The following is a 22996-nucleotide window of genomic DNA, read 5'->3' as shown; positions in this document are numbered from 1 at the left end:
GTGGTCCATGGTGACTAAATGAGAGAGGAATATTTTGAGACAACCTCATTAATATATGGTGGAATTTGGTTCATACACGTGTAAAAACTGATTTTGCCGCTTCAAGGACAATGGTCATAGATCTATCACAAATTCTGGCAACCAAAACATTTAATCATGATGTTATTATTTAATTCATGTAACAGTCGACGTAAGGAGTGTCTGTTTCCTCCTTAAACATAATTGTAGATGTGCAATGCAGTTGTTACGTATTCTGACATTTATAGGGCTATCTGATGATTGAGTTAGTTATTAAAACAATTTCTTGACTTTCAAATCTAAGTGCAACCACGCGTCGGCTTTGCTCCTCTTCTCGCTCGATGCGTTTATACAGCTCAATTCATTTATACAATCAGACGCTCATATATAGCCGAATCCTTGGCTGATAAGCATGAGATACACTTTGGACATTTCTGGGAGAGGGGCTAACATTACGTCTAAACCCTAATGAATTGAACGAATATTTATTATACACTATGCATCTCTAATCTACTATATGTACTAACTAAACCATCTTTTGATGCTCTCACGTTTTTTCACAAAGGATAAAGTTGGTACTGTGACAAGGCGATCCTTTCTTACAATTATTTCATCATTTCAGTTATATAATACACCCAACTCTAACTTTTGACACTGCACCTCATATGTAAGTATTACAGCATTTCTTATATTTTTTCTTTGTGCCTCTTTACGTATTAATAATGAATACCTTTATCATATTTCATTGATCTGTCTCGAAATTGGTCTCATAGTTCATATACTCTACCAGTATATTATGACATGACAAAATGTAGATTTTCGAAATTATGGTCAAATTGTTGTGGACCATTTTTGTTATCAAAAAGGAAATTATAAGCTGTTTTCTGCTCTGAATGTATCCCAGGCTTGGTTAAAGTCGTGAAGATGCCGCTTGCTAACATACGCTGTCAACAGTTGCAGTAGCAGGAAGCTGCCAAAGAAGAAAAAAAAAAGAGTACATGTCGTTTAGGTATGGCTAAAGTTGTGCTCATATCAATTGAAAAGTTTTCATAGGTGTTTCTTACCTTATCAGGGTGTACTTGAGCAATAGCTTTCATATACGTTATTTTACATTTTCTAGATTCATTTAAATCTAACATAGTTACATTTTTCCATTGTACATCTGACCATAGAATCATATCCAAAGAACTTAACAATGCTCGTAGATTCTTTTCTTTGCCTGCTTTCCAAATAGTAATCTGTGAATTCACTTTGTCTTCCTTTTCTAATCGTCCCGCTTCTTCTGCTTCCTTATGCTTTTCTTTATCACGAATTGCTTTAACGGCCTTGCTATTATTGATTTCCTCCAATCCAGCGTCTGTTAAATGGGCTTTTTTGGGTGGCATAAACATATTAAAGTCAATATCAGAAAATGCAGTTGCACTGCTATTCGTACTGTTCTGGTTAGCTATCATTGATGAGGATGGGATGGTTCCCATTTAGGATTATTTGCTGCCGATCCATTTTGCATCGCTTGCTGACATCGCTTGATATCCTGTACAACAAGTGGGTTTTCTTCACCATTTATCCTTATATATTCCTCATACACTGGAAAGCTGTTTCGAAAAATGCAGACGTTCCAACGCACATGCTTTTCTGTGCAAAGATTTTAGCAATTGTGATTTCATGTTTGTATTCGTAGCGCTCATGATTTTGCTCGGTGAGGTGTTACTGTTGATATGTTTATGAGCTAGATCGCTAGCGTACAATCCACTAAACAATCTTAGAATTGGCCTTGCTTGAGTCGGGCAGCAGCGCGGTTGTTGAAGAGCAAGACACTATCGCTATGATCCGCCGGTAGGGTTTGTATTGCAAGCGTGTAGGAAGCTTACGCTTCATCTAACTGTTCATGGTTGAACAAAAATTTTGCCTTCTTTTCTTTCTTCATCCGCATAATCTGTAAGGGGATCCGTCTGAGGCGGTGGTGGAGGCGTACTGACGTGAAAGGAGGATGATGTAGTAGAGTGGGGAGACGTTTGGCGGATGTGGGCTGAGGTTGTGCATGAGGAGGAGGAGTGGAAAATGAAAAAGCTAATATAGAGTGTATCATGTTGTTTAACATTCTAATGGTCATTATTGCTCCTGTTGCCAGAATTAGGTGTGGGTGGAATCGGTTTATTCCGTCTAATTTGCGCTAAATAATCTTTTCTGCGCTTTTCACGTTCTTTCTCCATTGCTCTTCTTGCGCCCTAAGCACTGCTGGGCCTTCCTCCTCGTCTGAAAAGACACCAGCGCTGTGTGGATCATTCTGTGCAGGTGTCAAATGTTCATTCACTTAGCTTTTCCTTTTTATGTCGTCGGTGTGGTCGTGTTTTGAGATAACGTGTCCAATATCTCCTGGAAATTTCCTTTTTCGCTCGCTATCATCGCTACTTTAATAGCCTCTAGATCAAATCCCATATCTACCAATTGTGCAAAAACTTCATATCCGTTGATGTTCCATTTGGCTGTACTGAAGTTGAGCTTGTTGTCTAAATCCCAAGGGTACGAGGAAAGGTATCTCTAAATTATAACTAGCAATAAGAAAAGATTCTAGGACTTCAACTTACTTACATTTGTATAGTTTGATCTTCCAGGAATACCATTCTTGGAAGAGCTAGCATGAAGATATTCTTCCTGGGGAAGAAAAGAAAATATTTAATCAGATTTATTCCTTGGCATTTTCAACCTAACAATTCTTCTTACCTTCGATAGAGGTACTTTAAATCCAACACTATTCAACCATTTCGAGCTTCAGTTAGTTGTGAGGGCATTAGTTAGTTAAAAATAACATGCTTAACGCTTTCTAAATACCTTATAGGTGAAGTCAGACGCACTGAAGGATATTCTTTTGATCAAAAATCAAATGTACCACTCGCCGCATCTTTATAAAGAGGGGATGAAGGTGAGGATGGTAGAGAACTATTATAATTTGTACGCAGTTGAGCTTTCGTTGTAGAGTAGGGTTGTTGCGTAGATGGTAATGCTGATGTTGATGGCACGCGGTTGATTCTCGGTTGTTGTAACTGTGTAAAGGTTGACTAGAAGTAAACCGTGGTATCGAGTTAAGCTCTCTTCTTATATACATAACCTGAGGTGTTGTGAAAACAGGTACAGTTGCTTCACTTTCTTCGCGTGTCGCATACCGTCTCTGTTGCTTCTTTGACGGTTGCTGCTGCTGTTGGTGATCGGGGAGGTATATCGATTGATTGGTGTTTATCATTAAATGAACTAGGCGATTGAGGGTTAACGTAACTGTTCACATTGATATTTCCAGATGAATATTGTGCAAAACTGTCTCCCCCTTCTTTATTAGGCATTGCGGTATCTTAGACCTTCCCAAGGAGAATGGAAAAGGAATGAGGAAAAAGAGGCCTAATGACGAAGACAAAAGAATGTTATTCCCCAAAGAGACATCTGAGCTTGAATGGAAAGCGTTTGTTATGAGCTTGACCCATCTGTTAGAATCCAAACCCAACGGCTCAATGTATAAATGATACGCCAACCAAAAAGAAGAGTATAGTCTATATAATTGTTATTTTCATCTTCTAAGATGGAATGGTTTGTCCAAACAAAGAAATAGATAAAGTAAAGAAAAAAAAAAGTCTAGTTTGTAATATCTTTTAAAAGGTCTCTAAGTTCACATAAATTGGTCAAAAAGATTTTGAAAGGTGAAGCCCTATCAAAAAAAATAGCGTGCTTATCTTAAAAAGAAAAGAAAAAGAAAGAAAGAACCACATGTGTGCAGTTCTTATATCCCTTCCTCTTCATTTATCATGCGCATGAAGTACTTTTAAGCTTACTTCCAGCCATAGCCACCCTTGTGGTAACCTTTTTTAGAATCCTCCTTGCCATAGTGACCGTAGTGTTTCTTTTTTGTTATAGGACCCGGACGTTTGGCCCTTAAGGGGAAAAAAGAAAATTTATATATTTTTTAACATAAATTTATTTCCTTAATATATAAAATATTTTAATTATGATGTCAAATTATACCCAAGAATCATACTGTAGATAATCACTATATCCATTTGCACAATGAGTAACATTGTGTTGTATCCAACACCAGATTACGCGTAGATTATTACATAATGCTAAATAAGAGACTACAGATCCTTATAATGATTGGTTTAATCTTGAGTGATAGTTTTGTCAGAACAATTCTTATCGATTCCGAAAGAAGATCTCATCTGTATATACATCCGAGACAACATCATATGAGTAATTGGCTTGATTTAGAAATAAGATAATATAGTATTTGAGTTTGTATAAATTAGATAACTTTATTTTGCAGATCAAACAATATACATATATCTTATCTATTTAAGCTATTATCTATCTTGTTGATCCATTACTTTAACTCTTTACAGTCTGGCAAGATTCACAAGACTTGAACGGAGACATCGGCAGAATGGAATAGTTTTTCCTGTCTGTCTCGTCAGTTATAATGAAACTGCTGAAGTACGGGTCCAAGGAACTTTCAGTTAGGTCAACTCACTTAACTCCTCTTACCGATCCAAACGGTCAAGGCACCACTCTGTCGATTAGCCGTACAATAGCAATTGGTTATGTCTTTTCTTCTATCATTAGGTCATCTTCTGTTCAAGGGTCCCGATAGAAAAAAGTCTTTTACAATATCCACAAATATAAATAGAAGTACTTTTTTCCTACATGGTTCTTGTCTTCATTCTTTATCTGAATATTCTATTAATAAAAGAAGATAACTAGGTCTTCACAGATTTCCTTTTTGTTTTCTTTCTATTGTGATTTAATTCTACCTTATACAACACATTGGGACTGTTGAATAACAATAGAATGCATAACCTGATGTAGTTTGAATCCTACCAACCCCAATATCAATAGGAACACCATTAGCTAACCCAAATGAAATTACATTTGGTTTTTGAATACAGTAATAGTAACAACTATCTATACCCATTATTTCAGAAGCTACAAATCTTCCAGGATTAGAAACATGGTCCATATTTCTATATGAACCATTAGAATAATAACGAGGAGCTGGTAAATCTGTAGCTGTTGTTGTTACTGTATTTGTAGTAGTGGAAATTATCGGAATAGTTGTAGTAAAATGGCGAATATTTTAATTTTTTTTATTTTTTAAGAAGTTTATTAATAATATTTGTAACTAATTTGGAACTGTATATAACCATGCTGTATAATTTGTATAATCACCATAACCATTAGCACATCCTGCTCTTAGACTATCAGGTAAGGTTGTAAAACAAAAGCATGTATAACCATTGGTAACACCAAGACTACGATCAGGACTTGACATAGTTACATTATTACTTAATCCAAAATACCATGGATACGTGTTTGGGAATTTATCAGATCCCAAACAATCATAATAACATTCAGTACGTGTTATCGCTGCATTGCCCACAAGGTTTAAAGTTCTAGCAAATACTTTGCTCGCTTGATTATATACATTGTAACAAGTACCACTATTTTGATCATAACGTGGGACAGGGAGAGATGTTGCAATAGCTGTTGTGGTTACTGTTGTTGATGTAATTATTGTAGTAGTATCTGTTGTAGTAGTAGGTACTATTTCTGTGGTGGTGGTAGGAATGACCACTTCCGATGTAGTGGTAATAGGGACTACTTGCGTAGTGGTAGTAGGTACTATTTCTGTGGTGGTGGTAGGTACTATTTCTGTGGTGGTGGTAGGTACTATTTCTGTGGTGGTAGTGGGTACTATTTCTGTGGTGGTAGTAGGTACTATTTCTGTGGTGGTGGTAGGTACTATTTCTGTGGTGGTAATAGGGACTACTTGCGTAGTGGTGGTAGGTACTATTTCTGTGGTGGTGGTAGGAATGACCACTTCCGATGTAGTGGTAATAGGGACTACTTGCGTAGTGGTAGTAGGTACTATTTCTGTGGTGGTGGTAGGTACTATTTCTGTGGTGGTAGTAGGTACTAATTCTGTGGTGGTGGTAGGAATGACCACTTCCGATGTAGTGGTAATAGGGACTACTTGCGTAGTGGTAGTAGGTACTATTTCTGTGGTGGTAGTAGGTACTATTTCTGTGGTGGTGGTAGGAATGACCACTTCCGATGTAGTGGTAATAGGGACTACTTGCGTAGTGGTAGTAGGTACTATTTCTGTGGTGGTGGTAGGTACTATTTCTGTGGTGGTAGTAGGTACTATTTCTGTGGTGGTAGTAGTTACTATTTCTGTGGTGGTAGTAGGAATGACCACTTCCGATGTAGTGGTAATAGGGACTACTTGCGTAGTGGTAGTAGGTACTATTTCTGTGGTGGTGGTAGGTACTATTTCTGTGGTGGTAGTAGGTACTAATTCTGTGGTGGTGGTAGGAATGACCACTTCCGATGTAGTGGTAATAGGGACTACTTGCGTAGTGGTAGTAGGTACTATTTCTGTGGTGGTAGTAGGTACTATTTCTGTGGTGGTGGTAGGAATGACCACTTCCGATGTAGTGGTAATAGGGACTACTTGCGTAGTGGTAGTAGGTACTATTTCTGTGGTGGTAGTAGTTACTATTTCTGTGGTGGTAGTAGGAATGACCACTTCCGATGTAGTGGTAATAGGGACTACTTGCGTAGTGGTAGTAGGTACTATTTCTGTGGTGGTGGTAGGTACTATTTCTGTGGTGGTGGTAGGTACTATTTCTGTGGTGGTGGTAGGTACTATTTCTGTGGTGGTGGTAGGAATGACCACTTCCGATGTAGTGGTAATAGGGACTACTTGCGTAGTGGTAGTAGGTACTATTTCTGTGGTGGTAGTAGGAACTGGCACTTCCTCAGTGGTGGTCACAGGGATTACTTGCGTGGTGGTTGTAGGAATGACCACTTCCGATGTAGTGGTAATAGGGACTATTTGCGTAGTAGTAGCAGTAGAGGTAGTTGTCAATGTATTGGTACAATCATTGGCATTATGATCTGGGTGGGGATTGCATCCTTGGAAGGCATCGCAGGCGCCGCCAATAGCGTGGTAATCGTGGATTTCAACACCGGTACCCAAGTTGAACCAAGTATAGTCCCTACCTACGACGGTACCAGCAAAGTTACCTGTAGAACCATCAATAATATGGGCTACAAATAGAAGAGAGAATGGAGTTATTAGGCTTTTTTTTTATTTTTTCTTATTTTATACATGTCTATCGCAAAAGATTGGCTTACCTTCAGGGGCCATGGTCAAACCACCCAACTGAGAAGTAGTGGCACGGTAAACGGTGATTTCACCATCACGCAAGTAGACGCCTCGGTCGTCAACAGGATAAATGTTCCAAACAACTTGACAAGGATTGAGACTATCAAGAGGATTATTGGTTCGAAGGGTGAGGGTGCCACGATTGATGACAGGAATCTATATATCGTCGAAAAGGAGGGGGTTAAAAGAGACATATGGACGAATGGCATCGAATAATCAACAGCGTTTTTCTACTTACATTAAAGACATAAGTCTTATTGGGGTCAATAGGTAGGAAACCGTTCCAATTACCTGCGCCTAAAAGAATATTGGAAGGGTCTGATTCCGTATTGGGGTCAAGACTACATTGCATTCCCCCACATTGGCCAAAAGTGATAACCTCGTAGTCAGGATCGGTTCTGAATTGAGTAAATGCACCGTTAGGTTCGATGATAGCAGTAGGATCCATATAAGCATAACCTTCACTGCTATCTCGGGCAGCTTCTCGAACGGCAAAGAAATCGAAGTTGCCGGTGCCAAGTTGGTCAGTCACTTGACAGCTGGCTTCTGATTTTAAGATTTGGCCCAGGGTGCCACCACCAGCGATCAAAGCGTTACCGTGGACTTGTGTATTGGAAGTAATGGCAGTTCCCCCGACAACGAGACCCATAGAATCGATGGAGGAAGGGTTGGCAGCACAGTTAGAACCGTGACTGGAGTTAACAACGTAACTGGGAGCAGTGAAATTGCCACCAACAGCGAGAGGGCCCATGATAACAGAACCACCACCCGTTCTAAAATTACCAAAGAAGATGCCATTGAAACGGCTGAACTGTAGAAGACATCATATTAATAGATGAAATGGCATTTCATGACAGATAGGATAATCTTTTTTCTTTCTTCCTTCAATACTTACAGCGTCGTTATTTAATCCATAACCAGCACATGTACCAGGAGGTTGAGGTACGGGAGGAGGAGGGAAAGGACGGTTACCCGGATCAATAGGGTTGGGAGGAGGGAAAGGATGTATATTATGACCATGATGGGAGCCATAATGACGATGAGGAGGAGGCATCACAACACGACCTCTTGCATGTACGTTTGTGACGACGAGCAAAGCTGAGAGTACAATAGATGTAAAGCGAACCATAGTAAAATGAAAGGATGTACTTTATTTCAATAAGTTAACATTCGAAGTTGATGAGCAAAATATTCGTCATAAGTCGAAAATAAATAGGCTCTTCATAAATGAAAAAGGGCCAACTCTCCGTAATAAGTGAAATCTTTTATTTATCGTCGTCTCACCGTTTTGTATGGGTGGTTTTTTCCTTCATGCTTTGGGGAAACATTCTTCCAATTTCAATTTTTGATTGCCTATTTTGAAACGGACCGGATTCCACCCTTCGAGGCTTATATCAACTTATCAGTAACGAAATGTTTAAGGAGCAAAAGAGATGAATAAGACTCTTTATATATGACGGTGTATTGATTATGGTCATCTTGAGGTCAATTAAGCGAAAGACGCTCTCATAGGGTTCCAAGTATTTCCTTAATGCCCGCTGGTCTGTGGAAAACATACAAAGACTCGAGTTCAGGAACATTGTCAATTTTTGAAAATTTAAAAAATGCCCATAGCGTTAAGAATGACTTTGTGAACTGGGGAATTATCCATCTGAAAGGATTCTGCCTTTCATAATGCAAATATCCAAAGAAAAAATACCCAAATTAGGGCTCTCTTTCGTTTTATAAACGAACAATAAATGGGTCAGCAGGTGCCTAAGAGAATGATATGGCTGCTTCCTTGTACTTATGAGTTATTCGTCAGCTTGCATTTTATTTACGCCACAATATACCGTTCCCGTTCATAATGTTACTATGCATCTCAACATGGATAGATTGCAAAAGGTGGTTTGAGTAAAGCGAACCTTCATTTTTCAGTAAATATTCCTACTTTTCAAATGGTTCAAATAATTTGTCATATACAGCTTTAGCTACATCAGTAAAAGATAGAATACTGCTGCAATAAGTATTACGATATGCTACTGTTCGATTCGCGCACTTTTACAAGTCGGATGATTATCAAGACATTTTGATTGGCACTTTAATAGCATTTGAATATTTTCTGCCTTCTTGCAGTAACTATACGAATAATACTTTTTAGGTCAGCGTCAACCTTGAACAATGACATTCAATGCTACGGATGGGGGCTATTAAACCATTGGGCTGTTTTTAATGCTATCTAATCGAAGAGTGTATAAACTCACATAGCATAATCGACAATCCTACTTCTGAAAGCCTTTTACCCAATAGTAGCTTCAGTAATTTCGTCGTGGGCATGGTGTTGGGTTCACTGGGAAAATTTTGAGCACTCCTACTGTTTTATCCCCCAGTAGTAGTAATTAAAACACCATCAATTATAAAAGATTTAGCATATCTGTTACAAGGTTTATCAGCTTCAAAGCTGCCAAGGTAATTTTGTTGATCAATTAATTTAAACCAAACGAATTCTAACAACTTTTGAAAAGGGTCACTGATCACTTAACTGCAGACAAAATAACAACATAGATATCAAAAGCCAGTTTACGGATCAATTGTATGGACTTGCTACTTGAAGAAGTGGTGCCGTCAGTTAAAGGATCTGATTTACGAATTTATTTACTCGCTTATTCATAATGTATCCAATTACCTCTAATGGATAGCTTTTTCCAGTATTTGTGGGGGCCCAACTAGTCTATAAAGTGAGCTTCAAAAGTTCTCCGTTAATTTTACAACATGGATTAATCGGGTATTGATTGGTAACCTCAAACTTGTTTTGCTGCAAATCCCTACAGATTAAGCACCTCTCTCATTTTGAGTAACAATTGAGTTAAAACTATATGGAAGGGTCTTTTTGCTACTTGGATTGGTCTTCCAGGATTACTTCTTCTGGCCTCAGGCTTCTTTCTTCTTTGACAAGTCTCACAACATTGGAGAATTTCTCTCACTTTCTTGATCAAGCCTCGTGCGTAGAACCTTGACTTAATTTTGTACCATGTGTTGTTAATTACAGTATGACCTTCTTCATATACTTTTCTAATTATTTCATCTATATTTCCTTGATGGAGAATTTCCAATGATTCTGTTTGTCGTTCTGTTGGTTTTCTGTAAAGTCTTTTATTGAAAACTAGGTAAGCATCTGCCATTGAGTCTCATTTGGTTTTCACTGCCGCTGGCAGTCTGGAGGGTATGTCTTCTTTGTTATCAATTGTACTATAGTTATGTATTCTGCGTAATCCATGGTTCATAAATGTGTTAAGGTAGTGAGATATTATGTTAGTTGAAAATTTCTTTTTTTTTTCTGGAGTTACGACATGACGATGCATCCAGGGCATCTTTTAGAAGTTATTCAACATTGAGAAAATTTGCTGCATAATTTCGCTTCAAAGCTTTCAAATGATTGTCGATATTTGCATTTGGTTGTTTTGCATCCTGGCAACAGTAAGGTTGCAAGGGGTTATTTTCAGGTCTTACTTCATATCACTGTTTGCCGATCTTTTTTTTAAAAGCAATAGACATGCCTATTGTCCATCTTTCATACAGGAGACTATTAAAAAAACCATTGAGGCATTAGAAGAAAAGTTGTTAACCGACAGCAAAAAAAGTTGGCCATCTCGAAACGGATCGGCAGGTATTCAAAGCTAAGACGCAATGTCAATCATAGGCTCTTGCATTCCCTTACAGCAAGTCAATGAAACACAGGATAACTCCTCATTTGCTCTCTTGCTACTCTTTGCCGTAAACAACATATTAAATGGTCAGGTATTTATAACATTAGCTATTCTCATCATTCCTTCCTTTGTTGTGCTCTTTCTTTCCTTATACTCCAGTATACGGCTCTTTTTACCCCTTTTATGAAAACTGCTTACATACTATTCTTCTGTGTTTCGGTGCTTGTTAATGGCGTATTCCTTTGGGACATTGATAAGACTGACCCCCAATGCCAGGGAAGAATAATTGTTCCTGGAATAGTCAACGTTCAACAGAGTTCATTCTTTAATGGTGGACGAAGGGTCGATAACCTATCGCAAGTTTGCCAATGCCGGTTGGCTGCATCTGGTAGTATTTTGCCACCAAAAGTAAATTCCATTTCTTGTATTGCTAAGGATGGTAAAAAGTATCGGTATGACGGTGGCAGAATGATGGTTGAATCGAAATATTAGACGAATATTTGATCACAAGGCATTATCAGAGACCTTTCAACACTCATACTCTTTATCGCAACATTATTAACTTAAGATTAATCAATATCCTTCGTTGCAATTCTATATTTACCTAAAATTGAATAAAAAAGATAATATTATGTTCTGGAGCGGAATATGGACCTACGGAAAAGTTGGGATGGTTAGATGAATTCATTCTCTACTTAAAGCTACACATTGAAATGCGTTCTATTTTTGGGAAACAGAAAAGAAATTCGCTGATAAGCAAAATGAGAAATGTTAGCATTGAGTCTGTAACGAAATGTAGGAGCTCGCCGCCGTAGTTTTTCTATTATCTGCAATCATCTATCTGCATTTGCTTACAGCAAAAGTAGGTGCTTGGCTTTTCTAACAGCAAATAAATTTGATTTGCAAATCTTAGGTCCCCACACATTAAAAAGGGTAGACATTAAGCCGCCATTATACGATGTACATTATAAATATTTGAAAGAAGCAAGTTGGATAAGTTATTTATTTGAGTGCTCTTGAGCTATTTTTATTTCTTTTCTTCAAGTTATAAGGCCACTATCAGCATTCCAAGTTAACTTTTTTGTCGTATTCAGTCCATTTCTATATCTTAATTTATCTTAAAACAAGGTGTTCAATCATCTAGGTAAATATTGAAACTATTTTAACCAAACCTGTAGTTGTTACTATTTCAATGCTCGTGTGCCATCTTTTAGAAAGATAAATCAACTTGTTGGAGCTTGTAAAAAGGTATAAAGTCGGGTTATCACCAAGTTTGACGCATACCTTTTTGAGATTTGACAGTGAAGATTAGGCTACAGTAGTCTCCAAATAGTGCCTTTAGAAAGAGCGTTGGAAATTATATTTAGATCAAATCTTTATAAAATTATAGGCTATTTTTCTCCTCGATAAAAGATGGTTGAAAATTACGCCATAATCGATCTTTCTTGTATACACAAAAGCTCAACTCACAATCTTATAGATCGATCTTTACATATTTATGGGAAACGAAAGCTGGCACACGCGTAAATGAGCTGTATATGTAGAATACCCAAGTTTCTTATAGCCAATAAACTACTATCTTTAGGTTCCTCTCTCCTATTACAATATAAGCAAATAGCTCCTAATTTAGCTCCCGTCGTCCTTTTTCCACAACAACAAAAGAATTTTAATCGTTCAAAGTCTTAAAAGAGACAGCATAACGAGAATGGCAGTTGAAGAAAAGCCCAGCAACGAGAGTAGATTCAATTCCTGTGTACAAGGAGAAAAAGGGAAATAAAAAGAGAGCTCCTTTGATTAACGATACATTCTTGTTGGCCCCACAAATAGATTTTACTACTACGACAACTCGCCCATTTGTTCGCTCTACATCGACTACGGGGGCCGATATTGGGGAATTACAGCAGAACATCAGTCTCGCCGAAAATGAACTAAACAAATTAAAGCTCGAGTTAGATCAAACACGAAAGCAGGCGAAACAAGCTGAAGCGAATGTGCAAGAAAGTGGTCGCACCAACCGCTCATTGAAAACCGAACTACAAACGCTCACTGACATGAGCAATCGAAAAGACAGACAAGCTGAAAACTCAAAAGCAACCGCTTTTTTCTTCGAAGGACAAGTGAAAAAATATATGGATGAAATCGAAACGGCTCGCCAAGGCATGAGCCATCTCAAAGTTCTCGATGAGCAGCTTCAACAAGCAAAAATTGAACAGGGTGACCTTGAGAAGCAGCTTACACAGGATTGCATAAGAACAAAAGAACAGCTAAAGGCCATGCAAGAAGCGCATAACAAAACGAAAGAAGAAATGAAGTCAAAAATAAACGAAGCTTATGCAGAGCTGGAGAAAGCATCATTGGAAACGATGCGACTGCAGGAAGAACTACAGCAGCAATTAGAAGCAGAAATTTTGCAAGGTGCTGATTTTCAGACGCTGGAAAAGGAGTACCGCCTATTAGAACAGAAACAAATGGACAGTGTAAAAGCGGCCCATGATGATGTCAGCCACTTGTGCAGAAGGATTGAACAGTCAGAAGCATCAATCACGTCGCATGAAGAAAGTATGATTATGGTGAAAGATGAAATGGATCGTATCGTAAGACGTTTACGGGCTATCGATCAATTAGACACAGCAACAGCGACAATGGATACAACCAATGCTTTTGCTCCAGCAGACAGCAACGATACAATGACAGGCACTGATTAACGCAATTTCTTTTTTCGTAATAGATAAATCTTTGTTTCATTTGCTTACGTAAACAATATATCTCTCTCTCAAATAATAAAGCATTTTTACCTGCATAACGACACTGTCATTCATAGTTTTTTATCAGCCTACAATGGTAGGCTCCCAAAAGGGGATTCTTCCGAATTTACCTTCATATAGGGTACTCACGTTCGATTTGGTTGCTCCTGAGAAGTGGCATTCTCTTTGTTCATCGTTTGAAAGTCAGCTTCAAGCGCCTTTTCCTCTTCCTCATGTATCTCTGGTTTTATGTCTTTTCAACACTGACTTTTTTGAAATGAAGCTTCCAGTGTCTTTCCGACGCTCTCCATTACAATTTAACTGACAAAATATGGTCAAAGGTAATCAAAAATTGCAGCTATTTCAAAAATGATTTAAACCGCTCTTTTACTGTTTGGTGAAATATTGATATAACTTTGAATTAGTATTGATATTGGGTGCTGGGTATGGCACTCGTTTACAACGTGACCTTCAATTGTCCGCCGAATACAGGCATTTATTAGGGGTGCCTAAAGCATTACTACCTCTAGGTGGTCGCGATGCCCTCATTACACATTGGCTTGAGCTTTTTGAAGCTCACGGATTAAAAGCAGCAAAAGATATTTTTGTAATAACCAATGAAGCCTGTTATGACTCAATCAAGCAATGGGCAACGCGACATTCCGTTCCTTTAGATCATATCGTCAGTGACGGCACAACATCAAACGAGAATAGATTAGGTGCTGTACCTGATATCATGTTTGCTGTCAAACATTTTCATTTACTGCAAAATGATGTGCTGGTTGTGGGAGGCGATACTTTGTTTTTGCATGACTTCAGCCTTTCTGACTTTTTGGACACCTTCGAGGAAAAAAATAAAACCAGCAACGGCCGACCACTCTGTTTAGTCACCACCTATGAAGTCAGTGATGCCGATGTACATAAATTTGGTATTGTTGGGACGGATGAAAAGGGTGCCATCAGCAGTTTCCTTGAAAAGCCAGATCCATCTTCTACTACAAACCGCTCTGCATGTCCCTGTTTTTACTTATTCCATAGACAAGCTTTACCTATCATAGACGAGTTCATCCAACAATGTCAGAAAAGCAATGCACCTAAGGAGGCTTACGATGCCACTGGAAAGTGTTTAGCTTATTTATTTCCTCGTTTCCCTATACAAACAATGCCGATCTCTGGTCGTATCGATGTGGGTGGTTTACAATCTTATATAGATGCAAATAGATATTTTGAATTGTTGTAACCATCAGTACATTGAATAAATAAATTAACAATTGACATTTAAATTGCCGTATTGATTAGAGTATGCAACAAAAGGTATTACAGTGTTTTAACGTCGTTGCAATATTTATTGGGCAATCTGCATTTTTAATTTTATCTACAATTTTATCGGAATAGTTTGCGTATCACTTTAGACGGATTGAATCACCAGTTCATAAGACCAGGCTTTTTCTGTAAGTATTTTTAGTAGAGTGTTTCTGCTACCTAGTCCGACCCAGGCAATCATGAAGCATAATTCTCTCATACGCTTTTTTGAATTTGAAGCGATAATCCATCTCCCATCTGCAGCGAACTGCGTTAAATATTACTTTTGATCCTTGATCAGTGTTGTGTTCAACATCAGGTTACGCGTAGATTATTACATAATGCTAAATAAGAGACTACAGATACTTATAATGATTGGTATAATCTTGAGTATTAGCTTTGTCAGAACAATTCTTATCGATTCCGAAAGAAGATCTCATCTGTATATACATCCGAGACAACATCATATGAGTAATTGGCTTGATTTAGAAATAAGATAATATAGTATTTGAGTCTGTACAAATTAGATAACTTTATTTTGCAGATCAAACAATATACATATATCTATCTATTTAAGCTATTAGCTAACTCGTTGATCCACTACTTTAACTTTTTGCAGTCTGGCAAGATTCATAAGGCTGAAACGTAGACATCGGCAGAATTAAGGATTAGTTTATCCTGTCCGTCACACCAGTTATAATGAAACTGCTGAAGTACGGGTTAAAGGAACTTTCAGTCAGATCAACTCTTTTAACTGCTGTTACCGATCCAAACGGTCAAGGCACCACTCTGTCGATTAGCCGTACAATAGCAATTGGTTATGTCTTTTCTTCTATCATTAGGTCATCTTCTGTTCAAGGGTCCCGATAGAAAAAAGTCTTTTACAATATCCACAAATATAAATAGAAGTACTTTTTTTCTACATAGTTCTTGTCTTCATTCTTTATCTGAATATTCTATTAATAAAAGAAGATAACTAGGTCTTCACAGATTTCCTTTTTGTTTTCTTTCTATTGTGATCTAATTCTACCCTATACAACAATCAGCATTCTTAATAAGTTTCAAAAATGATGAGTAAGAAGGCCTGAATAAAAGCCCAATCTACTTTCGGACTACCTCCTTATTGGTGCCCCCCACAACAAATTTACAATAATAAATTCTATAAAAAGTTTCTTCTACATCGTGTTTATCAATTTAGGTTTCTTCATTCTCGAGTGATGATTCAGTCTTCAGTCTATAACGCATGTGAACCATGTAAGACGTTTTAATTGAACAGTTATGAGTTCGAATGGTGCTTGATGCCTTACGTAGCAAAGATATATGCATAGCATCGAATCAAATTTTTAATGCTTGCGTAATCTAAACGAGACATTAAACGCGTAAATCACCTTGTTATGATAAATGTTGTCAAACGAAAGCTTATGTTGTTAAATTTACTAGACATATTTATCTTCCAACTTCATCAACTTTCTGTATTATCATAACTAAAATCATTTCAATGAAAGAAAGTACACCAAGCAGGAAAATCCGTTCGGTAAAGGCAAATTACAATACAATGTACTGTTTGAAACATTAGTAACCTTGTTGCGCACTTATTCAGACCATACCAAATGTAAAGACTGCAATGAAATGGGTCACTTCAATAAAAGCTATACGAAATGTAAATATCATAAAGCTGTATCCGCTGACGATGGTAAGTTGAGCATCAACCTTCTTTTAGTCACACAAGCCGAGTAACAGACCGTCTCATTCTCATAGTTGGGAGTCACAATAAGAAAAGAAACAGAGCGAGAGTATTAAAGCAGAGAAAAAGGCAGTGAAGAAGAAGAAAACGGCATCACAAGCTGTAGAGTGTCCCTGTTGTGGGAATGATAACCATGCTTCCTTTCGTTCGCTTCTTTGTCCTAATCACATACAATCAAAGGAGGAGGCCATTTAATCTGTCCTTGGTCATAATTCTACTATTTTTGTAAGGAAGCTTCCTGTCGGCCGTGCCGTTTTGCCACAGTTTCGTGAAAAGTTCAAGGAAAAGGTCATTTCGTGCTGCAAGAACATTAGAGCTATAGTGTTCCGCTGCCAACTATTTGTCAATGCCTATCTTGTTCATAATAAGAAAGACATTCCTTCAGAAGTCTTCACACAGCAATTTTGGTATCCCATTGCGCAACTCGTTACGGGTAAAAAGGTTACTCACAAGAAGGCGTTGACGACAGCATCAAGACTTATTTTGATGACTTTAAGCAGAAGCATCCGACAATAGTAATCAGTCATGACTTCACCAAAGGTTATAGTCATTGTCTCACAGAAGCTGCCAAGGAAATCAGCGTTTCATATGTTAACTCCATTGTTGAGCTTTTTGAGAAGCGAATGCTTAAATATCTAACCTATAAGCTACAAAAGATGTTTGTTGTAGGTCTCCTTTCCAGTACTCTAATTTCAATTTCTACCTTTCTAATTGCGTGTATTTGTGTTATTATCCATAGAACATGAAAAAGGTCGATGCAGCAAAAATATCAGAAGCATACTGCTACCAAGTAATTTGCAAAGGCGATCCCAAGTGCCCCGATAAAATCATGCTTAATAATGAAGACAAAAGCAAGATAGAGCTGCTGTGCAAAAGCTTTGAAAAACTTGTGACGGAGAAGGTTACACTGCTTTCCTTATCGTCCGATCCCACGAAGTTTATCAAAGCCTTTTGGCACATCCAATCCTCGTATGAAAAGGAACATGACGAACATGCGGCTTATGATGTCCGTAGATTACCATTATCCAAGCGCTTCTTCCCTTTCCCTTTACCTTCGCTCCATTGGCGTTTCATTACGATAGGTATCAATTCGCTTGTCCCATTCTTGTTTCCTGGTACGCCTCCTAAAGGCTATATGAATCAACTCGAGAAGTTTCACCAAGTGCTCAGCTTCAAAACGATGGGATTTAAAAGGTAAACGGAAACAGTTTTGGCTGAAGTACTGTTACTGGTATTTACTGGCATTCGTCTTTTATGACAATAGTTTGAATGACCTTAAGGCAAGCCAGGAAACATTATTCCATAATATTGTCCGTTCAGATGGCTTCACTGTCGATTTTCTTTTCAGTAAGAAAGGGAAAGCAAACGAAGAGAAGACCATCGAAAACCATCGGTTGACTTTGGAGGACTTCGATTTAGCCGAAATCGAAGCTGGTTATAGGCACTGCTTCATTGATCCCGTGAGAAAAGACGTCTTCACAGCAGCGATCGGGCTGGACGATGAAAAGCACCAAGTGCGAAGCTGTTCTACCTAAGAGCACTATCACATGATCGGTAGCACCAGGTACTCTGCAAGGCTACAGAAGAAGAAGGCAGGTAAAATCAAGGGCATCGAAAGTGATATGCCAACTGCCAAGACAGGCTCCAAAGCCCAATATCGCTGTTATGCAGCATACATCCTACAGCACTTGGAAGACCTGTTTTCTTTCTCGTTGATAGCACTGCCGAAGATCGATTCCACTTGTACCAAGGACGGAAACGTGCTGCCGACAAAATGGTAAACATGCTTATCAATGGCGGTACAAAGTATAATCTGGATCTCAGATTGAAGAAGAGACAAGAACAAAACAAGGTCGCAAAGAAGAAGAACAATAAAAAAGACGGAAAAAAAAGGAGAAAGGAGTAGCAGAGAAAAAGATTATAAAAGAAGAGACATCAGAAATTAGGGTGGGATTGAAGACGACAGACAGATAAACGCATAAACGATAATCATCAACTACTTATAGAAAGTAACATAGTGCATCAAACGCTAAATGGAAGCCCGAACCCTTCAATGCGGGTGATAAAATAAAAGTTCCTCTCATCGTGTTCGGTAATGGCATGTTTGGTAAAGACAACGTCGTACTGAAGAGTCACCGATGCGGAACGGTAGGTGTTTTGTGGCGTGCGCTTAAGCAACGCGAAGTAGCTGGAGACCTGCTAGTACTAGAAATCGATGAATTCAAGACATCCAGAATACGCTCGTGCTGTTCCAACGATACTTTGGAGAGGTTGAAAGGCATTCAGACCTACAGTATACTTGTTTGCAAGACTTGTCATATACTGTGGAACCGAGATATCAACGCCTCAAAGAACATGATGAAGATCAGTAGTGCTATTTGGAAGAAATTGCGCGAAGACCGAAAGAGTTTATGCGACCAAAAATATAAGACTCCCCCTATCCTCAACATCGCTGGAACGAACCCAATTTGATTTTTACAGGTAAAAAGAACGAAAGCTTGTACTTTCTACTATTGTGCAAACTGTCTCACATTCACTCTTAACCGTCTACTATTATATTGAATTCGTTTAAAAATAATCTATTTATCGTCTAAAAATTATGTTTGTGTTGTCCAAATCTAAAGTTAATAAACTGACTGTATAGAGAAACAGCATTTTAAACATTAGGCGCAGTATCAATTCCAAGTTCGACTTTTAATCAGTTGTTTAATCTTTTTCATCACTTTGACTAGCAACCGTAAATTGATCATAAGTTTCACTGCCCCAAACTTGATATAATCTCTCGCTAATCTGTGGGCCCCAACGACGTCTACTAATGTTATTCAGTGTTGCATCTTTGGCCAGTGTCTTTCCTTCTTCGGGTGTCTTGTTTTGAAAGGCTCTCAAAAGGGAATTCGGAGTGGGGTATACTTTCATGAGTGATAAAGCCTTTTCTGCATTGACACCTCTAATTGTCATCAACATACGTAAGTAGATCTCATGCAAACTCGTTGAACCATTCTTTGAGTTGAGCTGACCAAATGTGGAGAAATTGACTAGATAAGTCGTCTTTCCTTGCTCAGTGAATGTATTTCTATATATTCCTTTAAGTTGCAGAAAGTTTTGTCGTGTAATAATATGCTCTGGAATACAATAAAGTGTGACCCGATCGTATAACCGTTCTATCATCCGAGTGATGGATGCTAAGAAATCAATGGTTTCATCTATACTATTGGTTCTTTTCAGGTAGAAGCCATCGATCATTTGTGTAGAAGACATGGCAGTCTGGACTGCCTGCATTCCAAACCGCTCTGCTTCTTGAACATTATACTCTTCGACAATGTAAATGACCTTTTCCACACCAGATCTCTTCAATCGTGTCTTTTGTTCTGTAAAACGTCCATCTTTGATACTGCTCACTAAATCATCCAGCCGCTTGCGTTCTACAATATAATCCAACACTAATTCCTCTGCTTGTTGAAGTTGAGTTTGGCTGCTGCTACTATTATTGCTCTTTTCTTTCCTGCGTGCAATCCACACAACATCACCCAAATCCATAGCGCGTGTGATGCATTGAATACCCTTTCTCGTCAAATTTTCCTGAAAATACTCTCGATTACCCTTCATTTGAATTTCGCGATTATCAACCACCAATACAATTTCATATTCACCAGATTTCAAACAGAAGACGGGTTGTCCTTTTTCTTCTATCAATGATTGCAAATCCGTCCCGTTGTGTGGGTCCTGTGAGTTTGAAGGTTGCGAAGAAGATGAGAGAATCGCTTGAGAGCTAAATGCTCTCTCAAGGTACTGACTAGAATGGTATGTTTGACTGTTGGTCTGACTGTTGGATGGATGTTGTTGTGCGTTAGAAAACAAACTTGCAGGACAAGCATCTTTTTCCTCTTCTACCTCCCGATGTAAAGATAAAACAGGCGTAGCTGGTAACCCAGGACATATACTATCAATATGCTCCTCAGGTAAATAGGCCATAGTAAACTCTCCTTTTGTTGTTTGGTTAATCAGTAATTTCGCTTTGGGATGATTGGCTTGATGTGTATAAAATTGTACGAGATAGGCAAGACTTGCTTTTTCCGTATCTATCTCGACTGCAGCTTGTGCGACATGCTTCACTGGTTTCTGGTTTGTGTCAAGGTATGTATATTGAAAAGTTTCGTTTTTGATTTGTTCATTACGTGATTGAGTAAGCGGAAAATAATCCTCTTGGCTGTTGAAAACAAAACTAAAATTCTCATCACCGGCCGCAAGATCTGAAAGAGGAGATGTTTCAGGCGATGATAAAAGGTCCACTATCTCTTCCTTCTGGACATGATTGGCACGAGTATTATTTTCAGTATCAGATGTGGACAAGGGTGATAACGTGATACTCGTTTTCTTGTTCATTGAAGGACTAGACCGTTTTTGTTCATTCGCTCGTAAAATAGAGGATACTGCAGGAGTTGTATATCTATCGTTCCTACTCGTAAAAGACGCCGATGGAGAAGCTCTATCAGTGTTTAGAACTGCTTTCGAAGTCATAGCTGCTGTTGCTGCTGTTCCGTACGTCGAAGAAGTTAAAGATGACGCAGAGCTGGTTTTATTACTAACTGAGGCAGATGTGTGTCTTTCTGGATTAAGAATATATAAACCCATATCTACTTTATTCGGATCCTCTTTGTCTATTTCTGCTAGTATTTTATCAAGAGCTGCACTTGTTGCTGATATCTTTTGCCTCTTGCTCTTTTCATTACCATCATCGCCTCTTGTCCCTCTTTTGGATGGCTCTTTGGGTTGTACTGCTAATGCTGCCATGATATCTGCCCTCGATGATGTAGTTGTTCTGGATGACTGCGGCACAGTGGATGGCATTAAGGAGTCACCATCTATGGTGTCTGAATTAGCTCGAGAAGCTCTGGATCTTGCCGTGGAAGAATTCTGGCTGCTGCTGACATTGCTATCTTGCAAAGTATATTTCGATGGATCCATAACATATATACTCATATCCACATTATCGCTACTGTATTCCTCTTCATCCGAACTGATGGCTGCTGCAAATGCTGCCCCTGAGGTAGTGGGTAAATTTGCCAGCTGATCTGCTGAAGACGAATTCAAAGTTGTCGTTGATTTGAACGGTAAAGCCGCTGCTGACGAGGTATTTTGATCACTGCCGTTGTTTCTCATGTTGATTTCTTTTAACTTATCAGCCAAACTGACGCCCGTCTCTGTCAATCGGAATTTAGCAGGTCTCCCACTTTTATAGACATAACCTTTCTCGTGTAAGGTTTTGATACCATTCCACGCTGAGTATGATTTTCCAGGCTCTGCCAGGGTAAGTGAAGCGTCGCAATGATCTTGAGCAAGCTGGCATATCTGTTCGCGGGTCGCCTCGTCTTGGCCCACGTCTAAAAAATCTCTTAGAGCCAATAAAATAGCATAAGCACCTGTTCTATATCTTGGTATATAAGGTTTTGTGGCCCTCGCTCTGCTGCTGGATGAAGAACTGCCCGGTGAATCTGTATCCTCTGTATGTTTCCGTTTATTGCCCTTCCCTTAAGGCATAGAGAAAGAGTGTAACGGAAAGACTGTCAATAGAAAGTCGAATCATTACTTCAGGGCCCCTTTGGTGAGGTGATAATGCTGTTACCTGTTGGATTATTGGGACGTTGCGGCATAGGAAGATTGTTGTCTTTACAATATTTTCGCATACGTTCTTCCAAACTCTTTACTAAACCTTCGCCGATACCGTCCAACTGAATAGCCTGTGATGGGTGATCAAACGTAACTGGGCATTTACAGAGTGAATCGTACGCCTAACGCGAAGAATGACAATCAATGACTATTTTCACTGGAGGGCATCATAAGGAAAGTACCTTCTTTAGTGTATAATATTTCCTGCTTTGCAAGCCTTCAGCTTTATCCATCATCTCTTTCATCCAGTCCCTCAAGAGAGGGTTGCCACAGTGGTTAGACATTAGCGAACGAACAAATAGATCATTGAATATATGAGGAGACTTGCAATCTACTTTTTTTAGCAACATTGCAACTTTTTTTTTGTCTGCGCAAATTCGGGAATTTTTTGTCCATCTCCTTATTTTTTTTTTTTCACCATTATTTCTCGAAAAAGCTACTGTTAATGATAGATAAAAAGGCTCCTACAGTCTTGTCAACTTTACTGTTTCATGTATTTCCACACTATGTGTGTTAGTTAAGACGTCTTCCACCCCTTACTGCAAATTGATTATAACAAAAGAGTTGCTTTTTATTAGGATGTGGTATGTCATTATGCAAAAAGAGTAAAATATCTCCTGAACCG

At 38.6% G+C, this 22996-nt stretch overlaps 7 protein-coding genes across 7 annotated transcripts; 3 read left to right on the top strand and 4 right to left on the bottom strand.

Annotated features, from left to right (window-relative positions):
- Positions 1 to 961: 961 nt before the first annotated feature.
- Positions 962 to 1556, bottom strand: BDF20DRAFT_902182 (DnaJ domain-containing protein; the record flags this gene model as incomplete). Its single annotated transcript, XM_053082858.1, has 2 exons — positions 1083 to 1556; positions 962 to 988 (listed from the first exon to the last, which is right to left on the bottom strand). Coding segments are annotated over exons 1-2 (354 nt in total), but the record flags the coding sequence as incomplete, so codon positions are not given.
- On the bottom strand, positions 1557 to 2459 carry BDF20DRAFT_902180 (uncharacterized protein). The gene has a single exon (XM_053082857.1). The coding sequence runs from the start codon at positions 2129 to 2131 to the stop codon at positions 1886 to 1888; it is 246 nt and encodes an 81-aa protein (XP_052930810.1). The 5' UTR covers positions 2132 to 2459; the 3' UTR covers positions 1557 to 1885.
- Positions 2460 to 2505: 46 nt separating this feature from the next.
- On the bottom strand, positions 2506 to 3397 carry BDF20DRAFT_902179 (uncharacterized protein). Its single transcript, XM_053082856.1, has 6 exons — positions 3288 to 3397; positions 3064 to 3214; positions 2736 to 3022; positions 2714 to 2715; positions 2611 to 2665; positions 2506 to 2528 (listed from the first exon to the last, which is right to left on the bottom strand). Exons 1-3 carry the CDS (start codon positions 3354 to 3356, stop codon positions 2892 to 2894), a joined length of 351 nt encoding a protein of 116 aa, XP_052930809.1. The 5' UTR covers positions 3357 to 3397; the 3' UTR covers positions 2506 to 2528; positions 2611 to 2665; positions 2714 to 2715; positions 2736 to 2891.
- A 9116-nt stretch (positions 3398 to 12513) lies between these two features.
- Positions 12514 to 13772, top strand: BDF20DRAFT_902158 (uncharacterized protein). Its single transcript, XM_053082855.1, has 2 exons — positions 12514 to 12650; positions 12742 to 13772. Exons 1-2 carry the CDS (start codon positions 12620 to 12622, stop codon positions 13617 to 13619), a joined length of 909 nt encoding a protein of 302 aa, XP_052930808.1. The 5' UTR covers positions 12514 to 12619; the 3' UTR covers positions 13620 to 13772.
- A 111-nt stretch (positions 13773 to 13883) lies between these two features.
- On the top strand, positions 13884 to 15072 carry BDF20DRAFT_902154 (mannose-1-phosphate guanyltransferase beta-like protein). The gene is made up of 3 exons (XM_053082854.1): positions 13884 to 13999; positions 14084 to 14972; positions 15048 to 15072. The coding sequence occupies exons 1-2, from the start codon at positions 13990 to 13992 to the stop codon at positions 14896 to 14898; spliced, it is 825 nt and encodes a 274-aa protein (XP_052930807.1). The 5' UTR covers positions 13884 to 13989; the 3' UTR covers positions 14899 to 14972; positions 15048 to 15072.
- Positions 15073 to 17999: 2927 nt separating this feature from the next.
- On the top strand, positions 18000 to 19059 carry BDF20DRAFT_803796 (uncharacterized protein; the record flags this gene model as incomplete). The annotated part of the gene is made up of 3 exons (XM_053076453.1): positions 18000 to 18228; positions 18435 to 18606; positions 18723 to 19059. Coding segments are annotated over 3 exons (738 nt in total), but the record flags the coding sequence as incomplete, so codon positions are not given.
- Positions 19060 to 19289: 230 nt separating this feature from the next.
- On the bottom strand, positions 19290 to 22773 carry BDF20DRAFT_902126 (uncharacterized protein). Its single transcript, XM_053082853.1, has 3 exons — positions 22554 to 22773; positions 22328 to 22493; positions 19290 to 22232 (listed from the first exon to the last, which is right to left on the bottom strand). The coding sequence occupies exons 1-3, from the start codon at positions 22719 to 22721 to the stop codon at positions 19411 to 19413; spliced, it is 3156 nt and encodes a 1051-aa protein (XP_052930805.1). The 5' UTR covers positions 22722 to 22773; the 3' UTR covers positions 19290 to 19410.
- Positions 22774 to 22996: the final 223 nt, after the last annotated feature.

This window comes from Mycotypha africana, assembly GCF_025528875.1.
Source record: "Mycotypha africana strain NRRL 2978 chromosome Unknown BDF20scaffold_18, whole genome shotgun sequence".
NCBI classification, from domain to species: domain Eukaryota; kingdom Fungi; phylum Mucoromycota; class Mucoromycetes; order Mucorales; family Mycotyphaceae; genus Mycotypha; species Mycotypha africana.
This window is presented reverse-complemented; position numbering and strand designations above follow the sequence as displayed.